Source organism: Meleagris gallopavo, chromosome 8, assembly GCF_905368555.1.
Source record: "Meleagris gallopavo chromosome 8, MGAL_WU_HG_1.1, whole genome shotgun sequence".
Taxonomy (NCBI): Eukaryota; Metazoa; Chordata; class Aves; order Galliformes; family Phasianidae; genus Meleagris; species Meleagris gallopavo.
Genome location: NC_139411.1, coordinates 6,231,141 through 6,250,223, shown reverse-complemented (window position 1 = coordinate 6,250,223; position 19,083 = coordinate 6,231,141). Strand labels below are relative to the sequence as shown.

General features: G+C 37.7%; 1 protein-coding gene across 3 annotated transcripts in view; it reads right to left on the bottom strand.

Moving 5' to 3' along the window:
- GRID1 (glutamate ionotropic receptor delta type subunit 1) overlaps nt 1–19,083 on the bottom strand; it is a 507,351-nt gene that overhangs the window by 13,628 nt on the left and 474,640 nt on the right. For 2 of the 3 annotated variants that reach the window (XM_085229263.1, XM_085229264.1), the window contains exons 13-15: nt 14,684–14,879; nt 6,310–6,476; nt 4,758–4,998 (exon numbers count right to left, since the gene is read on the bottom strand). In XM_085229263.1, coding sequence (XP_085085389.1) covers nt 4,758–4,998; nt 6,310–6,476; nt 14,684–14,879 — 604 coding nt within the window. Of the gene's footprint in view, nt 1–4,410; nt 4,498–4,757; nt 4,999–6,309; nt 6,477–14,683; nt 14,880–19,083 lie in introns of all 3 variants that reach the window. The other variant, XM_085229265.1, reaches the window with a different exon arrangement.

Genomic DNA, 19,083 nt, shown 5'->3' with positions numbered 1-19,083 from the left:
AACCTGGGATGGTCTTGCAGCTGTACAATTTTCCTGATGTTGTTGCAGTTAATCTTTCTTTTGTTAAGTTGAATTTGATAAGGAAGCATTATGATCACATTAAGATTTTTAGAGAATAAATCTTTAGAAAAGGACCCGGGCATGAGTCAGCAGTGTGCCCTTGTGGCCAAGAAGGCCAATGGTTTCCCGGGGTGCATTAAGAAGAGCACGACCAGCAGGTCAAGAGAGGTGATCCTTCCCCTCTACTCTGCTCTGATGAAGCCACATTTAAACTACCGTGTCTGGTTCTGGGCTTAACAGTTCAAAACAGACAGGGTTCTCTTAGAAAGAGTCCTACGATAGGCAAGAAAAATGATAAAGGGCCTGGAGCATCTCCCATGTGAGGAAAGGCTGAGAGATCTTGGTCTGTTCAGCCTGGGGAAAAGATGACAGATGGGATCTGATCAATGTTTATAAATACCTAAAGCGCAGGAGTCAACAGAACAAAGCCAGACTCTTTTGAGTGGTGTGTACTAATAGGACAAGAAGCAACGGCCAAAAACTGGAGCATACAAAGTTCCACAAAAATATGCAGAAGAACTTCACAGTGAGGATGAATCAGGCTGCACAGAAGTTTGTGGCATCTTCTTCTTTGGAAACTTTAAAGATCATTTGGTAGCCAACCTGTGTGACCTATTATAGGAAACCTGCTCTATCTGGGGAGTTGGACTTAATGATCTCTAGGAATTCCTTCCAAACCCTGAAATTCTGTGATTCTGTGTGACTCTTAAAGAAAGAAATTTCACTACTGCTTGCATGATAGAATTGGGAACTAAAGGCAATTGATTGTTCTGGGAAAATAAAGAAGTCCTTCTATCCTGGAAGTTCATCCTAATGAACTGACTTTATGGGTAGAAAATATATAATTTGCTTAATTTTGAGAGATGCTTTTTTTTTTTTTTTTTTAAAGTGAAAAAAAGGAAAAAAAAAGGAAAAAAAAAAAGGAACAAAGGATTTCCAACTGGAAGTTATCTGACATAGCGCTTCCTATAAAGTCTCTGACACGAATATCTACATTTGTAAAGTTCAAGTTATGGTGTCAGGGTTCAAAAAATAGTGCCCCTAGTTTTATAGTTAACACCACATTTTTTACACTAATTTTAATTAAGAGTTGTGATTTACATCACACAGAGCTCCAAGTCCTTGAATACCTCAGTGGATTGGTTCCGAATGACCTCTACAAAAGCCAAAGGAATACAAAGGGGAAGAAAAAAATACAAGGACACCTTAATACCAGCTGAAAATATTTCTCCAATGCTAATGAATGCTGTTCAGGTTTTTGTGGCTACAGACTTCACATCAACCCCCAAAGGAAAAAAATGACAGTCTCTAAAATGCTCTCTTTTTCTTTGTCAAGCTGCAGTTGCCCAACCCTATCATAAACCTGTCAGAGTGGTCACAAATTCATCTTCCCAATACTTCTCTGTTTTTCTAGTTGACACCAGATTAGCATGCCAGTCTAACAAGCGGGTCAAGCCAAAGAGAGGAACTTCTAAAAGGGCTCAGCAAGTTATATCAGCTCCTCATTCAATCCTGAAGCCACTTTTCTGCAATTGATTTAAAAAGTTCCTAACAGTTTAAAGGTCACAATAGCCAGGTTGCCTCTTTTTACTTTTAATGGTGATTGCAGAGAATGCTGTTCTTTTTCTGCATGAGGTGCCTACCAAAGCCTAAGTGTAATATTTGGCCACAAGGGAATCATCCCCTTCAGTGACCTCTCACAGGCTCTGCACAGACAAAAAAGGTCAGAAGAAAATCTAATTCCCAAAATTTGTAGGTAATATCACAATATTCAGGTTTTTCCAAAGCCTTCTGGAAAAAAAAAAAAAAAAAAAAAAAAGCAGAAGAAAAATGCAATCAGCAGAATGGCTTAAGCTGGCAGCTGTTACTGAATTAAAGACTTGGATGGAGTATCAGATGCTGGCTTTAATGTTTTTTATATGATATATATGTTGCAGCTCTGTTATTATGGCCATTGCTGCAGAAATGCTAGATAATACGTAGTTACAGAAAAGAGATCCCTAAATAAACTCCTTGAAATCAAATCCTCTTTTTGCTTTCAGTCCCCACAGCTCAGTTATTGCTCCTGACTTGTGTGGCTCAAACAGAGGGTCCATGGGGTCCTTGAATTCAATCCTTTCCGAAATTTTGAAACTTGGTTCCCTTACATACATTGAAAACCCTCAAGTAATTTGCACGCCACTGTCTCTTCTAAACTGTGGCTTCTACCATGATTACTGTAGTCATCAGTAACCTCCCTTTAGCCCCTCCTCACTAGTACATAAATATCTCTATTAACTAATCTACTGAGAAGTGCTTGTGACATTCTTCCACTACTTTATCCAAGCATATTTTATGCTCACTCTTCTCTCCAGCTCCCCTGACCTTTTCCAGAGATTCTTTTGGCCTCCTGCACTTCACTGCACCCAGTTGCCCTCTTTCAGAACCCCTTGTGCTGTACAACCTTATGGCATTCTTAGGTTTTCCTCCTCTGCCTTGTCACATCTGTGAGCCCTCATCCCTGGTGCCCTTCTTCTGGAACGCTCACTTTCTCTTTCAGCTCTAACACCTACTTGTTCCAGGAATCCCACTGGCTGTTCCCTCTCTCAGCAGCACCCACAAAGACCAATCTTTTCTGAGCCTGTTCATGCATGTTATGCCTGACTTCAGTTTGTACTGCTTAACGTACACCTGCTATGCTCATTCCCACACACAGGTGATAGTCCTGAGTGCAGCTTTACCATACCCGTAACTGCAGTATACTTTGAAAGATGGAATCTTGAAAGTATTTTATTGTTCATCATGAAAACTGTCAAAGAGGATGTGAGGAGCACCTTAATCTAGAGCACTCTCGAGGGAAGGGGAAGGAGGAGGGGAATAGGAAGGGAAGAAAAGACAGTAAAGACAGGGATCTGTAGTAATCTCTGTAACAGGTAAAAAAGAGAAATGAAGGAGACAAGCATAGAGGAGATATTTAAAGTCAGGAAGTCAGATCCTTCCCAGCAATGGAAATTAAGTATTTACAAGGCCTTGCAATAAAAGTGACTGATTCTGTCACCCTACCTTTGGGGCTCATACTCATCTCACACCAGAAAAATGCACAAAGGTGAGCCACTGAGTGCAGAGAGAGGAAGGTGCTCCAAAGTATGGCAAGACAAATCCTCTGTATGTAATATTAGGACCCGTCAGTCTCCTTGCCCCTTCCTTGCCAGCCTTTCACAGTGTGAACAGAACTGTCTACTGCTATGATTTAGGCCTTAATTACACTTACACGGACTGAATTCTACAAGGCAGAAGGGCAAAATACCACATTATTTAACCAAAGAACAATTAAATATGTGTTTACATTCAGACAAAAGCTGGTTTCCATGCAAGACTGTCTACTTGTGCTCTCTCTGGCTGCTTTTGGAGTGCTGCGTTGTCTCCACTCTGTACATGCCTCCTTTTAACCAAAATCTGTCTTTTGCTATTATACACTGCAGAGCCACAGGCAAGTGACTTTGCAGCTTTGTCCCTCAAACACGATACAGATGTTTATCACTGACACTTGATGGATGAGTTCAAATGGGAGAAGCAGGGACTCAGAGAAATGGAATCTTACTGATAAATATTTCACAGCATCGCATACTGCAACATATATCATCAGATCCCATTTGGCAGAATTGCTTACAGGTGATGTGTATGTCAATTATTGTAATACTTCTGGCAATCTGAGAAACACAGATTGTAATTGATGGGCTATATACTATTTTCCAGCTGTAGTGCAGCTCGCTGCTATTATTTGCTTGTAACAAACATCTGTTCCAAGATGAAAGCACCTACAAGTGCTTCTGCTTCAAAAATTACAAGAGGTTAGTTTGTTAAACATTTAAGCTATGTAAACAAATACAGGTTTCATGCAAGACAGATTTGGCTATGGACTGATTATTCTATCATAGCATTGCTAACTGTTCCTACTGTGGCAAAACATTTCAAAAACAAGACATTCTCAGATGTATGTTCCTAAGTAAAATGTCACATGAAATTCAGTTCAGTCAGAAGTCCCTAGGTTTAGAAATAAAACTGGTTTCAAAAGAAAAGAAGCATTTAAACAGTGTCATGGCAGTATGGCTTATTCAGTAATAAGTAGATGGTTTCTTTTTAATTGCTCATGTACTTCATCAAACTCAGCCTAAGTCAGCCATGAAGGAAAACAACCACTAGCTGCTGGCAGCTGCCTAGCCTGTGCAAGATGGACATGATTCTCACAGCCAGTAGATGGGGTCTTAGGTCAGAGAAAATGTCACCACAGTTGGCACAACCAGGTGCCCATGGCTGGCCTCCCTGTCACAGCAGAGAGGCCGAGGGCATGTTTCTGAACTACTCTCTTACCCCTAAAGGTGGTCTCTCCAGGTCAGGGTTGAGGCACATTGGTGGGGCAATGTGGGGAAGTTTGCACTGCTGCTGCCCATGCTGTACCTGCTCTATAAATAAATAGAGGACTTTAGTCTCCAGGGCTGTCAGTTTGGCACCTTCCATGTGCACAAATGACATACTGTGGTTTTTTGTTTGTTTGTTTAGAAACAACCACCCGAAAAGTTATATGCAAAGCTTACTATGGCAAATCAAGATAAATCAAATTTATTGTATGAGAGCACCTAAAATCCCACCTTCCACTTGCTCTCTTTTTTGTGTTTTCTACTTGTTTTCTAATTGTGATAAGAATAAAAGTTATGGACCTCTTTCGGTGTTTCTTGATGACAACGGTTGCTGTTCCACCACAACTCCAATGCTGCCACCAAGCAGGCAAGAAGAAGGCCTATTGCTAATATGCAGAAAACGCCTGCAAAACTGTGCAGCTTGAGAGCCTTCCCATCTGTCTGTGCATTTGTGTGGCTATTCAGGTCACAACGTCCCATCCGTGGCCACCATTTTTGTTTAAGAACATCCAAATCTCCACTTTCTTGCAACTCTAAGATCCTGCAGAAATTTAAAAACATACACAAGTATTACATTCAATTACGTCTTTTTCCACATGTTTTGCACTCTTTTCCTCTTACACGAATTGTCTCACAATACAAAACTCCATCTTGCAAGCCCCCATCCCCATGCAGTATTAATCTGAAACTCATTCTGCTCACAACAGCAGGCAAATTTCAGTGAGTAACTTTAGACGAAGGATGACAGTCAGAAATTTCACTGCAAAGGAAGAAGCATTCCCAAGGGAAATCACCATATTCCACAGTTAGTCATGGCTGGTCTGGCTACATTCAGCTGCAGCAGCTGGTCCCACTAGTGAAATATGCAGCCCATTTCACTACTGCTCTCCCACAGTAATTTTAAAATCACGGGAGACTAAACATGCTACTATTTGTGCACCACTTCATACAAATGTGCTTAAGGAGCGACCAACTCATTTAGTTCAGCGAATGCAGTTTATTCAAAAGGATTTTACTTCAATGCTGTTACTTCATGCTTGAATTACTTTGTTAACAGTTGCTAATTAATCATTGTTTTGCTTCTTGTGAAGTGTCCTTTCTCTCCAAGAATGATTGATTTTGGATTTGGTTTGATAACTAGTTTTGCTGTTTACTACCAACCCTTTCTCTTTGGTTATGCAGCTGGAGCTTTACTCCCTCTTATAAAGAACAAGTGAGATGGGGAAATCCTGCTCCAGCTTCCTGTCTGGAGCAGTGCACCCACTCACCTTCTGCTAGGGCCACGCATGCCTGCCTGCCCACCTGCACGTCTTCCATTCAGTGTACACGCTGACAAGAAAAAGATGCTCATAGCTCATAGACCACCAAATGGCCACAGATACTGTAGTAATGCCATGCAGTAATCAACAATTCTTGTTTTCCTGTACTATTGTGAGATTCAGCATGTCTCTCCACCCTAAAGGATAAACTGGGACATTATTGCTTGCTTGCTGTATGGAAGAACACATTGTTTCATAGCCTGAAAAACATATAAATCAGAAATCTCTCTTTGATCTCTCCCCTAGCTCATACAGAGCTCTGGGGACTCTAGTCCTTTTTCTGCCAGAGCCAGTGCTGCTCAGAGATGTGAAGCCACACACCATCTCCAGTCCCTCCTCCCTAAACAGCAGTACACAGAGCAGAAGTAGCAGCTTTGTTGAAGACTGAACTCACAACCTTTCTGCTGTCACTGTAGGGAGAGAATTAAATTTATTCAGCAAATTGTCATTGTCAAAATTGAAGTGAACCATCAATGGGATGCCATGCTGGTTGCAGAGAAGAATCCTACAAAATGAACTTTGTTTTGGTTTACCTCTGGGAGAAAAGATCTCTGTAGGGGCTTCCGTGCTGGAGTGCAATTCCATATCCTTTGCTGCTGATGCTGTTACCAATGACTGTCACAGAGCATTCATCATCTGTCAGCGCAGCATATTCCACCACTGTCACATCCCACAGGAATGCATAATTTCCTTTCTTTGCCTGTAAATACAACACAAACACAACAAAATCTAAACTAAACCACATTTTTAGCTAGGAGGAAAAAAAAAACAACAAGCAAAAATAAAAAGCCCGATGCTGGTACTTCACCGGGTCACATCTGTAGACCACCAGCATCTTACTACATTTTTAACAGTCTTCCCCCCCAACATTACCTCATCTATGCTTTTCCCAGCAGTACATCATTTACTTCAAACCTCTCTAAAATGTCTTCCATTTTTAATAGAGAGAGAGCATAGGATGACATAGCCTACTGTAAGTTTAGGCAAGGCTTACATAACAGGTAATTAATTATAAATCAAAGCCATTGCCTTAACTGATGAAATTTGATGTATGTTTTGTAGGAGACATGGATTAGCAGGAGTGGAACCAGCTCCATACATTTATGTAACTAGACAGGTACAGGATGAGCACTAAGTGGTGTTTCCTAATCATTGCAGTCACCAAAATGGAAACTTTACAGATTCCCTCAAGTAAATGTGTAAGTGAAAGAAGTGCCCTCCAAGAGCTATGTTAGTCCTGCAACAAAAAAATCACACTCAAAGCTTAAAAAGAGTTCCCTTTTTTTTCTTCTTCTTCTTCTTTTTTTTTTTTTTCCACAGACAAGAATAATCACCAGCATCTCTTGTCAGCTCAGTTTTGGGACAAATATTGTTCTATTTTAGCACATGTTCATGCAGATGTCCTTAAATGTCAGCCTTAATTGGCATTCTAGCCAATGTCTGCATGCAGCACATATGATGAATGTAAATCACCTTACTTAACATAAGATGTAAGAAAAATGTCTGGATAGAAATTCAGTAAGGAAAAAAAAGTGATCATTTTGTTTGTTTAAAGTAATCATCGGTTTCCCAATAAATTTAAGTATTTAAGATTTTTAGTCCCTAGCGAATATACAGAGCACAAAAGAAGAACAGATGGATGGGAACAGCTAAGGCAAATAAATGAATAATCATGACTGCAGATTTCCAAGACATTTTTTTTTCTTTTTAAGAAACAAAAACCAAAATAAATGACAAAGGCCCACCTTTGGCTGATTTCTTTAGGTCAAAACAAAGCAAGATAGGAAGCTGAAGTCTGGAAACCGAATCATTAAACTTTCTTTGCCAATGGCTGCGGTGCTGACGTTATTCCATATATTTTCCATTTTGTGTAATCTCAGTTAAAGAATTGACCTGTAAGCCTATAAGGCTCACTAAATTAATTTCCTCAGTTGAGCAACTAAGTTAATTTCACCACGCTTTAGTATAAATCATAGCTTTCTGAAGTCCTTGACAGTTGCTTAAACATGATAATAAATCAGATGGGTGAATTATCTTGTAACGGATAGAATCGAGGGAAATAAAACTGAAAAGTATGCTTTTGGATTTTCTGTAAATTACTTGCCACAATTCACCTCCTTTTCTCTTTTACATTGTCTGCATCAATGCAATCAAAGACCCCCAAATTCTTTTTCTTCTGAACTACACCAGAGTAACAATACATTATAGCCTTTGATTCTGGTAAGATTCAAATGATCACTTTGAAAATAGATTTTTTAAATGTATACCAGCACTGTGCGTTTGGCCAGCCAAGCTCCTCTTTCTCTCCTGCTACCTCTCAGTCAGTTCAGAGTAACAGTAACTAACGTATGTTGCTTCAGACAGCTATTGCTACTCTAGCTCAAAACAATCATTTAAAGCTAAAACACGGCATAGGAATTACAGGATACAAATAGGAGCCACAAGATCCTACTGTTAAACTATATATTGGTTTAACTAATATGACTAATTAAACAAGCTTGGTCACAAAAAAATTTCTCTCAAATGGTACTGCATGGGTTCCACATCTGTACTGCAGTTCCCCTGGCCATCTACCTGACTAGTACTGGTGATGGAAAGGAGGAGTCAACAAATAAATCACTGCTTACTGTATGTGACAGTCAGAAAAGGCTTCAAATCTATCAACACAAAGACGCATTAAAAAAATGGCAAGGAAAGAGATTCCTCAGGGTATTTAGCTTATATTCAGATGGTAACCTGCACTCTTGGAAGCCTAAAATGTGTTTCTCAAAGGTACTTTCTGAATGGTTGTGTACCTGGAAATAACCACGTTGTTGGCAGCAAGCTCTGCATCTTGCCCCCTGCTCTTCCTCTGATGGACCTTAACAATTCTCATTTTATGTTTCCACACCTGTGAGACCGCCAACCTGCTCAGGGACAATGGGCATTCCTCCCACTAGTGCTCCTGGCTGCACATCTCAGGTTTTACCCTATAGTAAACAGTACACAGGCTCTAGCTATCTATGACTGTGTCCAAGTCCTACTGTGTTAAAAGCCACAGTTACGGGACTAAAGACAACAACATTTTTTTACCCTATACAGAATTTGTTCAAAATCTGTTGTTACTAGAGAACAAAAGCTTGCCTGATGTACACACACGAAAGAAGACCCAGAGAAGAATTCACCTATATCACAGTGCTAAAATGTGTTTGATTTCTTGTTGGTTTCTGTTTTTTTTTTGTTTGTTTGTTTTTGTTTTTTTTTTTATTTTTTTAATAGCTGGATCTTCTAGTTGTTTCAGAATTGTTCCATAAATCATCTTTTCAAATTAACTGTTTACAAAAGAAGAACATCGACAACACGTCCTACATTTCTCATCTTTTTCTTAGTAATACTTGAGGAACACAGCCTTCCTCAAATATTCGATTTCAATTATAAGGCAATGTCTAGAGAAAATCACATTATTGATTCTACCATTCAAGCCCTAGTTTTCTGCACTTCATTTTATGTAGAAGAGCTCTCTACGCTGACTTTCAAGGTTAGACAGTAGATCTTTTGACAAGGTCTACTTCTCTTGTATTTGCAACACTGCTGTCCTACGTTATATCCTATGAATACAAGTGGTCAATGAAAAGTTTACTGAGTCTCTCTGTATCAATTTAGTGTTTTTATGACAAACAATTCTACCCAGTGGCATCCACTGAGCAGTATTTTTCTGACAGACTGTACATTTCAACATAAACAGGAATCTGAGTTTTAAACTCTTAATTATGTGTATTCTTAACTTCCAGAAATACTGAACGTGGAACTGTTTCCCCTCTCTAATTGTCAAAAACTGACTTCCCAAAGATTCCTTTTTCCTCTGGGAAGATTCTTCTCTTTCAAAATCTCTTCCTCTTGCAGATTATTCTTTTCTTAAGAGTAGCAATCTCATACTATTAGCATGTTCGTTGCACAGAAAGTTTCCTTATGACTAAACAGTAAGTTCCTATCTAAATTTGGAATGCTTCACATCCCTGTAATAGCTGTCGTGGCAGTTAGGTGAAGGCAGACAGGCTAAACTATGGATGACACTGTGCACTAGCCCATGGAATGTATAAGCAGGAAACATATGTAGGCTTTTTTAATGACATCTTACGCAGATGTATCTACCCGTGCAACTGCCTTGTGACCACAGTACATTAATGCTCCATATCCTCATGCTTTTTGCATTCACAGCCTAGCCATTTCAAGCTTGAACTATTTGTTTCTGGGTCCCAAATTTTCTAGGATCAGACACCACTGCAAAAAAAAAAAATATAGATAAAGAGATAGTAAAAGGGAATGTGGTAAATACCAGCTGAGAATAGGTAAGATAGAGAAAGAAAGAATGATTGAAATGAAACACAGAACAGTAAAGAACAGTAAGCTACAGCTTAGGCTTTTAATTGGCTTTCATATTTTGCTCCTTTGCTATGGCCTTTTTGTGACTTTCAGCACCCAGGCACACTGCAGAACAAAACAGAAATAACTCAGTTAAAAGTTTCAAAAACCTCTTTCACAGGAACTCAGCCAAAGTGGTCATCTATTCCATCCAGGTTGAACTTCTGTAGCAGTTAACACCAAAGATAGCAGATTTATCTTCACTCAAAGAGATTTAGGAAAACAGATTTCAGAAGAAAAAAGAAACTTGCATTAAAAATGTCTTCTTCGCAATCATCAAAAATGAAAAGACCAAGGAAGATTGTTTCCCTGGTATAATAAGAGGGACCATAAAGATAACAGTAATACTTCTGAAAAGCAGTAACCAATCTCATTATGATACTCTTCATCATAGAGGAAGATGGAAGAATATGTTTCAAAGGGTCTTGTCTCACTGTTGGTAAAGTTATGTATTTTCAAAGAACATCTGGTAAGAACTAAAAATACTTGAAAAAAAGTTGAACTTCTGATTTATCACTGATAGACCTGTGATTCATCTGCAACTTATGAAGAAGCTACCACACTGGAAAAAAAAAAAAAAAAAGTGCAATAATGCTACATTTGTCATTAATCTATTGCCAAAATGGAGTGTCACTGTAGATGATCCCATTATATAGCTGGTAACACAGAAATATCAAAGAGTGACCTTCACATTGCTATTAGAAGAATAGTTCAAAAACATGCTTGGATAACATTTATTTTCTATTTCAAAAGTGCCTTAGGAGAAGCTGCACATTTCTAATAAAGAAAAAAGTTGTCACTTCACTAATCCTGAAATTATTTAAAATTAATATAATTAGAAGCTATTACAGGATGCAATACATTTGGGCTTTAAGGAAGCATGTGCTCTTACTCCAGAGGCCGATCATGATCAAGAAATCAAGAAATTTATGAGTATCCATGAAAATATATGGATGAGCCATAATAATTCACAATGCAAAATCCAGTGTGGACAGTAAATCACAGGAAAAAATATTTCAAAAAAATCCTCTTCACGGAACTCTTAAATTACTTGTAATCTCAAAATGAAAATGAAGTGTCTGTTCAACAAGAAAAGATCTCATTTGATGTTTATTGTTTGTTAAAGGAGAGAAATGTTTTGAAGAAGTAAAAAAGGAAGGAATGCACTTGTACTGTGCTACTGCATAAATCAATGATACATTCACATTTTGTACTATACTTTGTTTTGATTGTTGCATCAAAAGCAATATACAGGAAGAAAAGAACCAATAGAACCAATTCAGAACAATTTTGGCACCAAATTGACCAGACAGAAGAACAAACTGTCTCCATTAAAAGAAGACTTTTAAAAAGCCACAATAGCAATTTCATTCTCTCATGTATATCTTTGTATATATGTACGTATATATGTGTGTGTGTATATAAATATATAGTGACATACATGGGAGTATACAGGGCACATATCATTTTGTTCTTTCAAAGCAAGAATGGCTGCTCACATTGAGAAATGCTGCAAGTTACTAGGTATGTTGTGATAACTAATAATTACCCTCAAGAAATTATTGCTGTGGGGTATTATGTGAACACCTTATTCATATCTGCAAACACATTAGGGACATATGCAATTCCCCTATCAATGTCAATCTGAGATAACATGGCAAGAGCTACGCACAGCACACTTCTGGGACATTCTGGCTGCAGCTTGACCCAAAAGGAAACTTTCTATACAACAGAATTAGTCAGTCCTCTTCCGCAGTACCAGAAAACTCAAGTGGCAAAATAGCACTTTGTGTGGATTTGTGGTTTGTCTGGCAACTTCCTCTTACTCTACGCGGAGACATTTCTGAATAGGTGGATGTTTTACATCTGCAATGACCACCTTCAATTGCCATGGCAGTACAACAAAAACAACTTGCCCCCACAGCTCTGAAATGTTTTTCTGTCACTTATGTGACTTCGCAGTGCATTACTGCTGTCTCTGTGGCCGTACTTGTGTTGCAAAAGCTGTGCTTTGACAATGGGAGATGGTCACTGTGGCTACAGGGCTGTGCTATGTCTGAAAGTGACCTCTTCCATGGCAACCAAAAGCTTTTGTGGCATTCAGGACATTCTTCCATTATTGTCTGTTTGGTTTTAGTCAGTCAATGGGAGAAGAAACATGTCTGGGAAAGGGAGAGAGGAAAATGGAATTGAGACAAAGACTGGAAATACCTGCCTATTGCATGAGTAAGCAGTACTCTCCTGTTTTGCATTGAAGAGGCTTTTATTTTTTTCTTACTTAACTGCAGTTGAACTGTGATGCTGTCTGAAGAAAACGGGAAGCGAGATGAGAGGAGAAGTAGGGTTTTTTTTTTTCCATTGTATCAGGCAAGTCCTCATTCAGAAAATGTGTTAGGTATCTTTATGCGCTACAAGAATTTAGACTTTCCTTTTCCTATAAAGAATTTCTAAGGTACATGTACATCTTTCTTCATGCAGCAGCACTTGTTTAGAAATAAAAAGTCTGATTTCCTTGGCTGATACCATTTCTTCTTTAGGAAAACAGAATGTCTAGCCAAAATATTTGATATGGCCGACTTGTCTGTTTTTTCAAGGAGCTCAATGAGTTAGCAAGAATGACATTTAAACTATAAACACAAATGTTTAGTTGACAATGTTATTAAATACCGAGCTCAATTTACGTGCCTAATTAAATAGCAGCCTTGGTCAGCTTTGGGAGCTGAGGTAAATTCAGTTATTGTTGACGTTAATGGAATGAGCCGATCGAGTTATATAAAAATCACCCTACAATATTAAAATCAAACTCAGTATGAAAAATGTAACATTACTTACAAGAGACAGAGCTGCCAGCTCCATACAGACAACATAGTTGGTAGTCCAAACAGCCTGCCAGTCCACAGTTACATTTAAGGCTTAGGCAAATCTAGCTACTACAAATGGCAGCATGCAATAGGCTTACGGAAAGAGAGTATTTATAGCTTTACTGCTGACATAAGAATGGTAACAAAACAAACGAGACAAAAAAGGTAAATTTTTGTGCTTTTTTCTATGGTAAACTGTTTTATTTATATATTGTTTTTAATGTCATGCTACACAAATTAGAACATAATGGCACTATTTATGTCTCTGCTTAGAAAGTCTTGAAATAGAGGCTTCGTTTGCATAAAGTGATGAGCAAATTAAAAAAACAAAACAAAACAAAACAAAAAAAAGCAAAGAAAACCAAACCACTGCAGACTTTTCTATAGCTACGGTTCTACCTTCTACAGAGGAAGAAAGTTTAATTGAGCCAAATTAAAAGGAAAAGGCAAAAGTGTATCTTCCCAAAAACAAAGATTTTATCCAGAAATCACACAAACAATTGGAGATCTTATATCAAACGACTTTGATTCAGGAAATAGGATGGCTTGTGTTAACATGTTCAGCCATGCTATGCTTATGGTGTTGTAAAAAACAGTATTTTTTTGGATTTTTCCTCTCTGACAGCTTAGAAGTTGTTTCAAATATTCAAAGAAAAAAGATCCCAAGCTTCAAACATTTTCTTATTTCTCATTTACAAAAGCATAAGGAACCTGTAATAAATTTATTCCAAATCATTGTTTCACTGACAACAGAATAATCCTGATCTAACAATCACAACTTTAATAATAGCTGTTTTTCTGCTTTGTTTAAAAAAAAAAAAAATCAATTAAAAAATAAATGGGACACTTTTCTCTAAAGGAAAAGCACATTAAAATTTCACTGGCTACTTCTGCACACCTTCTGCCACAATATACTTCAGGACACATGCAGTCTGCTGTTATTTATTATCTGCTTTTGCTAAGCTACAAGATGGAAAGCAGAGAAGACCAGCAGACTACGAGAGAGTAAGTTTGGGCCTGAACTCAACCAGGGCTGTTTATAACAGAAGTCAGCACATGTTTGTAGAATCTCAATCAATATATACCTTGATTATTACAACAATACTCAGTTTCATCAAAAAATCCGAGATAAATAAAAATTAGGTGAAAGCATTCCGACATGTGAAAGAGTACATGCTTATTAAGTCTGGAATAAACAAAGAAATTTGGCATGAAAGTTCTGTTCTAAGAAACATTAGTAGATTTTCATTCATTCCTCATGTTACCAATACTTACTTTAATCCAAAGCAAATGAAAAAAAAAATAAAAATGAGCAAAGGACAAGTGTCAATATCTAAATAATAAAAAATATCATAGAAGGTGGGTATTGTCAAAGCTGCCAAGAAACCTATAAGTTTTACAGCCAGCTCCAAAAAAGGATTTAAATGCTGGAGATTCCGGTAGAGCTGAAGTACTTTAATTCAAAATCACGACCTCACAAGATGCCTTTTATCTGGCAGAGTTACTGAAAGGAACTTTATATAAGGATATTTTTGTTTAAAGTTACAATGTAATTGCATTCATGTGACTTAACAACATTAACTCCACGCAAACTAATTTGATACAGCACAAAAATTAAATAAAGAGCACTGTAATCCAGTCTTACCTTCCTGATGCCTTCAGAAGGGTTCGATACACAATTATCTGCCCCATTATTCTTACTTATTGTCCTCCACAGTTCAGCAAATGTGTTATCCTGCTCCAGAGGGTTTGTTCCTTTTGCTTTAAAGTATTCATACACTGCTGAATCTCTAACTGTACCATAAGATATATCCATTTGTTTAGACAGATCCTGAAATGTTCTGAAATTCAAGCAACATTGAGATATTAGTGAAACACAGCACGCTACTGAAATTTAATTAATTAAATGATTTATTTCTGTCCTCAATCAGAAAGCATTTATCAATACCAGGCAATACTTGAGTATCTCTTGCTTTCATCATAAAGGGAAACCAAAGAATTAACTGAATTCAATTGAGATCATGCGAACTTAGTCATACCTGAGTTGCTTTTTTGTTTTGTTTTTACTTTAATAAAGACTTTCTGGATAGATAATATCCACGTTAAATATTATGATCCCAAGTTTGCACAGAAAGGGAGACCATTGCAGACATACCCCAGTGCAGGAAAAGCTAAGGTTGTGAATATAAACTGTCAGCCACCTTGGCACCACTTCACAGAACTCAGTAGAATTAGTTGGAAGTTATACCAATACTCCACCTGACTCCAAATCAATAAGAGACTTTTTAAAACAAACAAATAAAAGCCTTGGTTCCAATTTCCACCAAGTCCCTCTCTCTCTTTCCTTTTCTTCACAGCCTCTGGTAAAACAGACATTTTTCATTCACACAGAGGTCTAACTTTCATTTACCCATCATACCACCCTGGAAGTGTAAATGGGCCTCAACTTGAGTGACTGTGAATGCATCATTTATTTTCAAATTGTACTGAATGTAATTCACTCCTGTTTTACAGCCTTTTCAGCACAGAAAGGTGTAAATCACTGCCTGTGTCACTGAGAACCAGGCCAAGTTTCAAACATTTGAAGCAGAATCATGTCAGATTTCTACTTTCAGCCACCAATGTTTGCTCCTGTGTCCCCTTCCTTTGTCCTCACATCTCACTTTTCTGTACAGGTACAGAGTGGCAGCACGGGCTAAACTGTATCTCAAATTATGATATATATATATATTTATGTCTCATAAATGCATAACATCATATAAGATTTATTTCAGATGCTTCTCATATGAACTACCAATTAACTTTAGCTGAGATCAAACTAAAGCCTCCCATCCACTCTACCATCCTCCCCATCACATCACCTTCAGGCTTTCTGAGTTTGGTTTCCCAAGGAGCCCCTTTACCTGGAGGCATCACGTGAGGCTGCCAGCTACATCCCCAAAGCTGCAGCTCAGCAGGGATGCCTCTTCTACCCTAACAAACACCCTTCCAACTCACAAACTGCTTCTAACATTTTAAGTGGTTTAAGTTCTTAAATTGTGTTAAGGACTTTTTATCATTTTAAGCTGCTAAGCAGCTTTCAGTAAGACTGAACAGTTTTTTTGCACACTCTTGGGTTTGGGCTAACTCCAGGAGTTGCATCAAACCCCAAATATGTTACTTTCCTTGCTCCATATACACCTCTTCAGTAAAACAGAAACGAGCACCCTGGAGGTTGCCAGATATTAAACAATTCTAATAAAAAATGAGAGAATTTGTATCAGTCCTCTCTCTCTGTTTAACAGCCCTGAAAGTTATATTCTGATATCCTAAATGTTTCTGGTACATTTCATTGAACAGGACCATTTTTCCTCCAATTTTGATCTAAATGATTACATGCTACATTTAGTTCCTTCTTTATTTTTTAGAATAAGCTTCATCATATCACATGAAATTGCTCACATCCTGGGGATGGATGATTTGACTGTTAAAAGACACGTTTCAGTCTATTGTATGTCCAAATGACTAAGAAAGGTGCCGAATACACACGGAGGGTTTCTGTGGCAACCCTTTTAACACAGTCTGCTGCCTAGATTTCAGTGTCTGTAGAAGCACATACAAGGTAGAAGCACGTTAGCAGCAGCATTTTTGGCTATTGTACTTTCATGTGACTTTCAGCTGATAACAACTTTGCAAATGGCTACTGTTCATGCTGTCATTCTCGTTGAAAACGTAAGCATTCAAAAAAAGCAAACTGTAGCTTTCATAACATTTCATAACGTGGATCCCTTCTCCTGCCTCCGCATGGGAACTTTGACAGAAATCTGCCTCTTGTTTTAGCTAAATTATACTTCATTGACAATCACTACTTTTGTTTTAGCTAAATCACACTTTATTGACAATCACTACTTTTGTTTTAGCTAAATTGCACTTTATTGACAATCAGTACTGTACAAAAGCACAGTACATCTTGCTTTTTGAAAAGCATTTTTCTTCAATTCTCTAAGCATTGCAGTGAGTAAATTCTGGGTATAAATCAAGTGCTTTACTGGCCCAATAAGCAGGTAAGAGGTGGCAGGGAGGGAAGCCCAGCCTTTGCTTGGGTGCTGCGCAGAAGACAACTATGATCCCTTTAGCTGGCAGAATTTTCCTACAAGAGATAATGAAGAATACTGCATGTCCTGAGGATTATGCACCTCTTTCCTGCAGTGCCCTATTTGATCCATTGTAAGAACTGCTCCTGACACAGGAGATTCTCGGTATCACTACTGAAAACATCTTCTGAGAGAGACAGAAGGTCACCAAAAGACACAGGCAGGGTCACAGCAGGTAACCAAGCTTGTGAGTGATTCCTGCAGCATAAATTCACGCAGATGGTGAATGTCGAAAAGAAAGAAAATAAGCTTATGTCCGTACCAAACAGACCACTTAGCCAGAACTATTTCAGAAACTATCCTGATGGGGAGTGGTCTGGACAACAGTTCTTATTCCCTATAGAAAAATTCTCTGTACTATATTTCTGCACCGAAATCTCCTGTTTTATAGGATGAGTTAAGATAATCACAAGTGCAGATTTTACATATTTTTCATATAGTAGTATTTCATATTTTTATATAGTAGCATTGTGCCGTTCTCTAAAGGCAGCTACTCTTTGTTCCTAGACTTCTTCATTTTGCTGAACAGCCATGAGCTGGACCCACCTTTGTTTGCTACTCAAAGTCTTGGCTCACTCTCCTGCGGTAAAGATTTCATGCATTTAATATATAAAATTATTTGCAACAAAAACGTGCAGCATAACAAGACGCTCCATTAACCTTACCACCTCAATTATTGGATCTCACAACCCATTAAGGACTCTCTGTAAGTGTGATTAAAGATAAAGCCAGTAAAGCAGAAAAAGCCAATGTTCCTCACTTACACTTATAGGAGCTGACCTACAATTTGTAGATAAATACATCCACCGTGTGATTACTGTAATTGGCAAGTACATGTAAACCAATTGATTTAAGTAAATGTATCTGTGGTCCATCCAAACAGAACAGTTACCAGCTGAAAAATATTTAACCAGTGTAGTAATATCTGCTAGATAAATAGGACAATTGATACGTAATTTCCAGTGGCGTAGCAAATACTTCAAGTGGAGTCAAATGAAAACTGTTTGTTTCAATTTTTAGAAACATATTGACATAAATCATATGCTGTGGAATAAACATTTAGGCAATAGCTGTACTAGCATTTATAATTAGACCATTAGAAATAACTGACACAATAAAAATATTGGTTAACTTGTATTCTTTGGAAATGCTTCCCTACCTGTAAGAGACTCATGGAGCTGTAGGTACATAGCCAAAAAAGGTTCTGCCAGCATAGGTTGATTTGACTCTAGAGGTGCTATAAAGATAAGACTTTCTGGATGAACAGTATGAACAAATCTTATCTAAGGGACAGACTAAACCTGTCACTAGGTGCTCTGAAGTAACTGCTGACCAATTAACTCAACTTGAAAAACTGCAGCCTCAGCTGTTCATCCAAAACTGCCTCTCATGATCATCAGTCACAATCAAAGTAAATAACCCCAAAACACTAACACTAACAAAAACAAAATAATAGCAGCAAAAACTCACAAAAAGATTAGCAAACTTTCATTTCAAAATCTTTTTTAAAAATCTTTTTTTCATATATATATACATATATTTTTTTTAAGGCAAAAAATACTTATTTACTGAGTTTTTCACCTTTCTAATTATTCTTTTACTTTTAAGTTAGGAGAATGTTGCATATTTGGATTTACGCATCTATACGTAAATTCTGTGTCTGTTAACAAGATAACTTAGTATCTTGTTAACAAAGTAATGTCATGAATTCTTCTAAGCCACTGTAAAAAAAGTAGTATTTTTTTTGACTTCAACCTGAAAGAGACCATAATGGCAATAGTGGCAGCTCCTTGATTTAGAGGTAGTTTCTCATTAGCATTCACCACTGCCAATATTTTAACATTGAAACTGTTTTTCTTTCCCAGTTTGCTATTACTTAAGGAAAGTTAGCATTTTAGCAGTTTCTGAATCC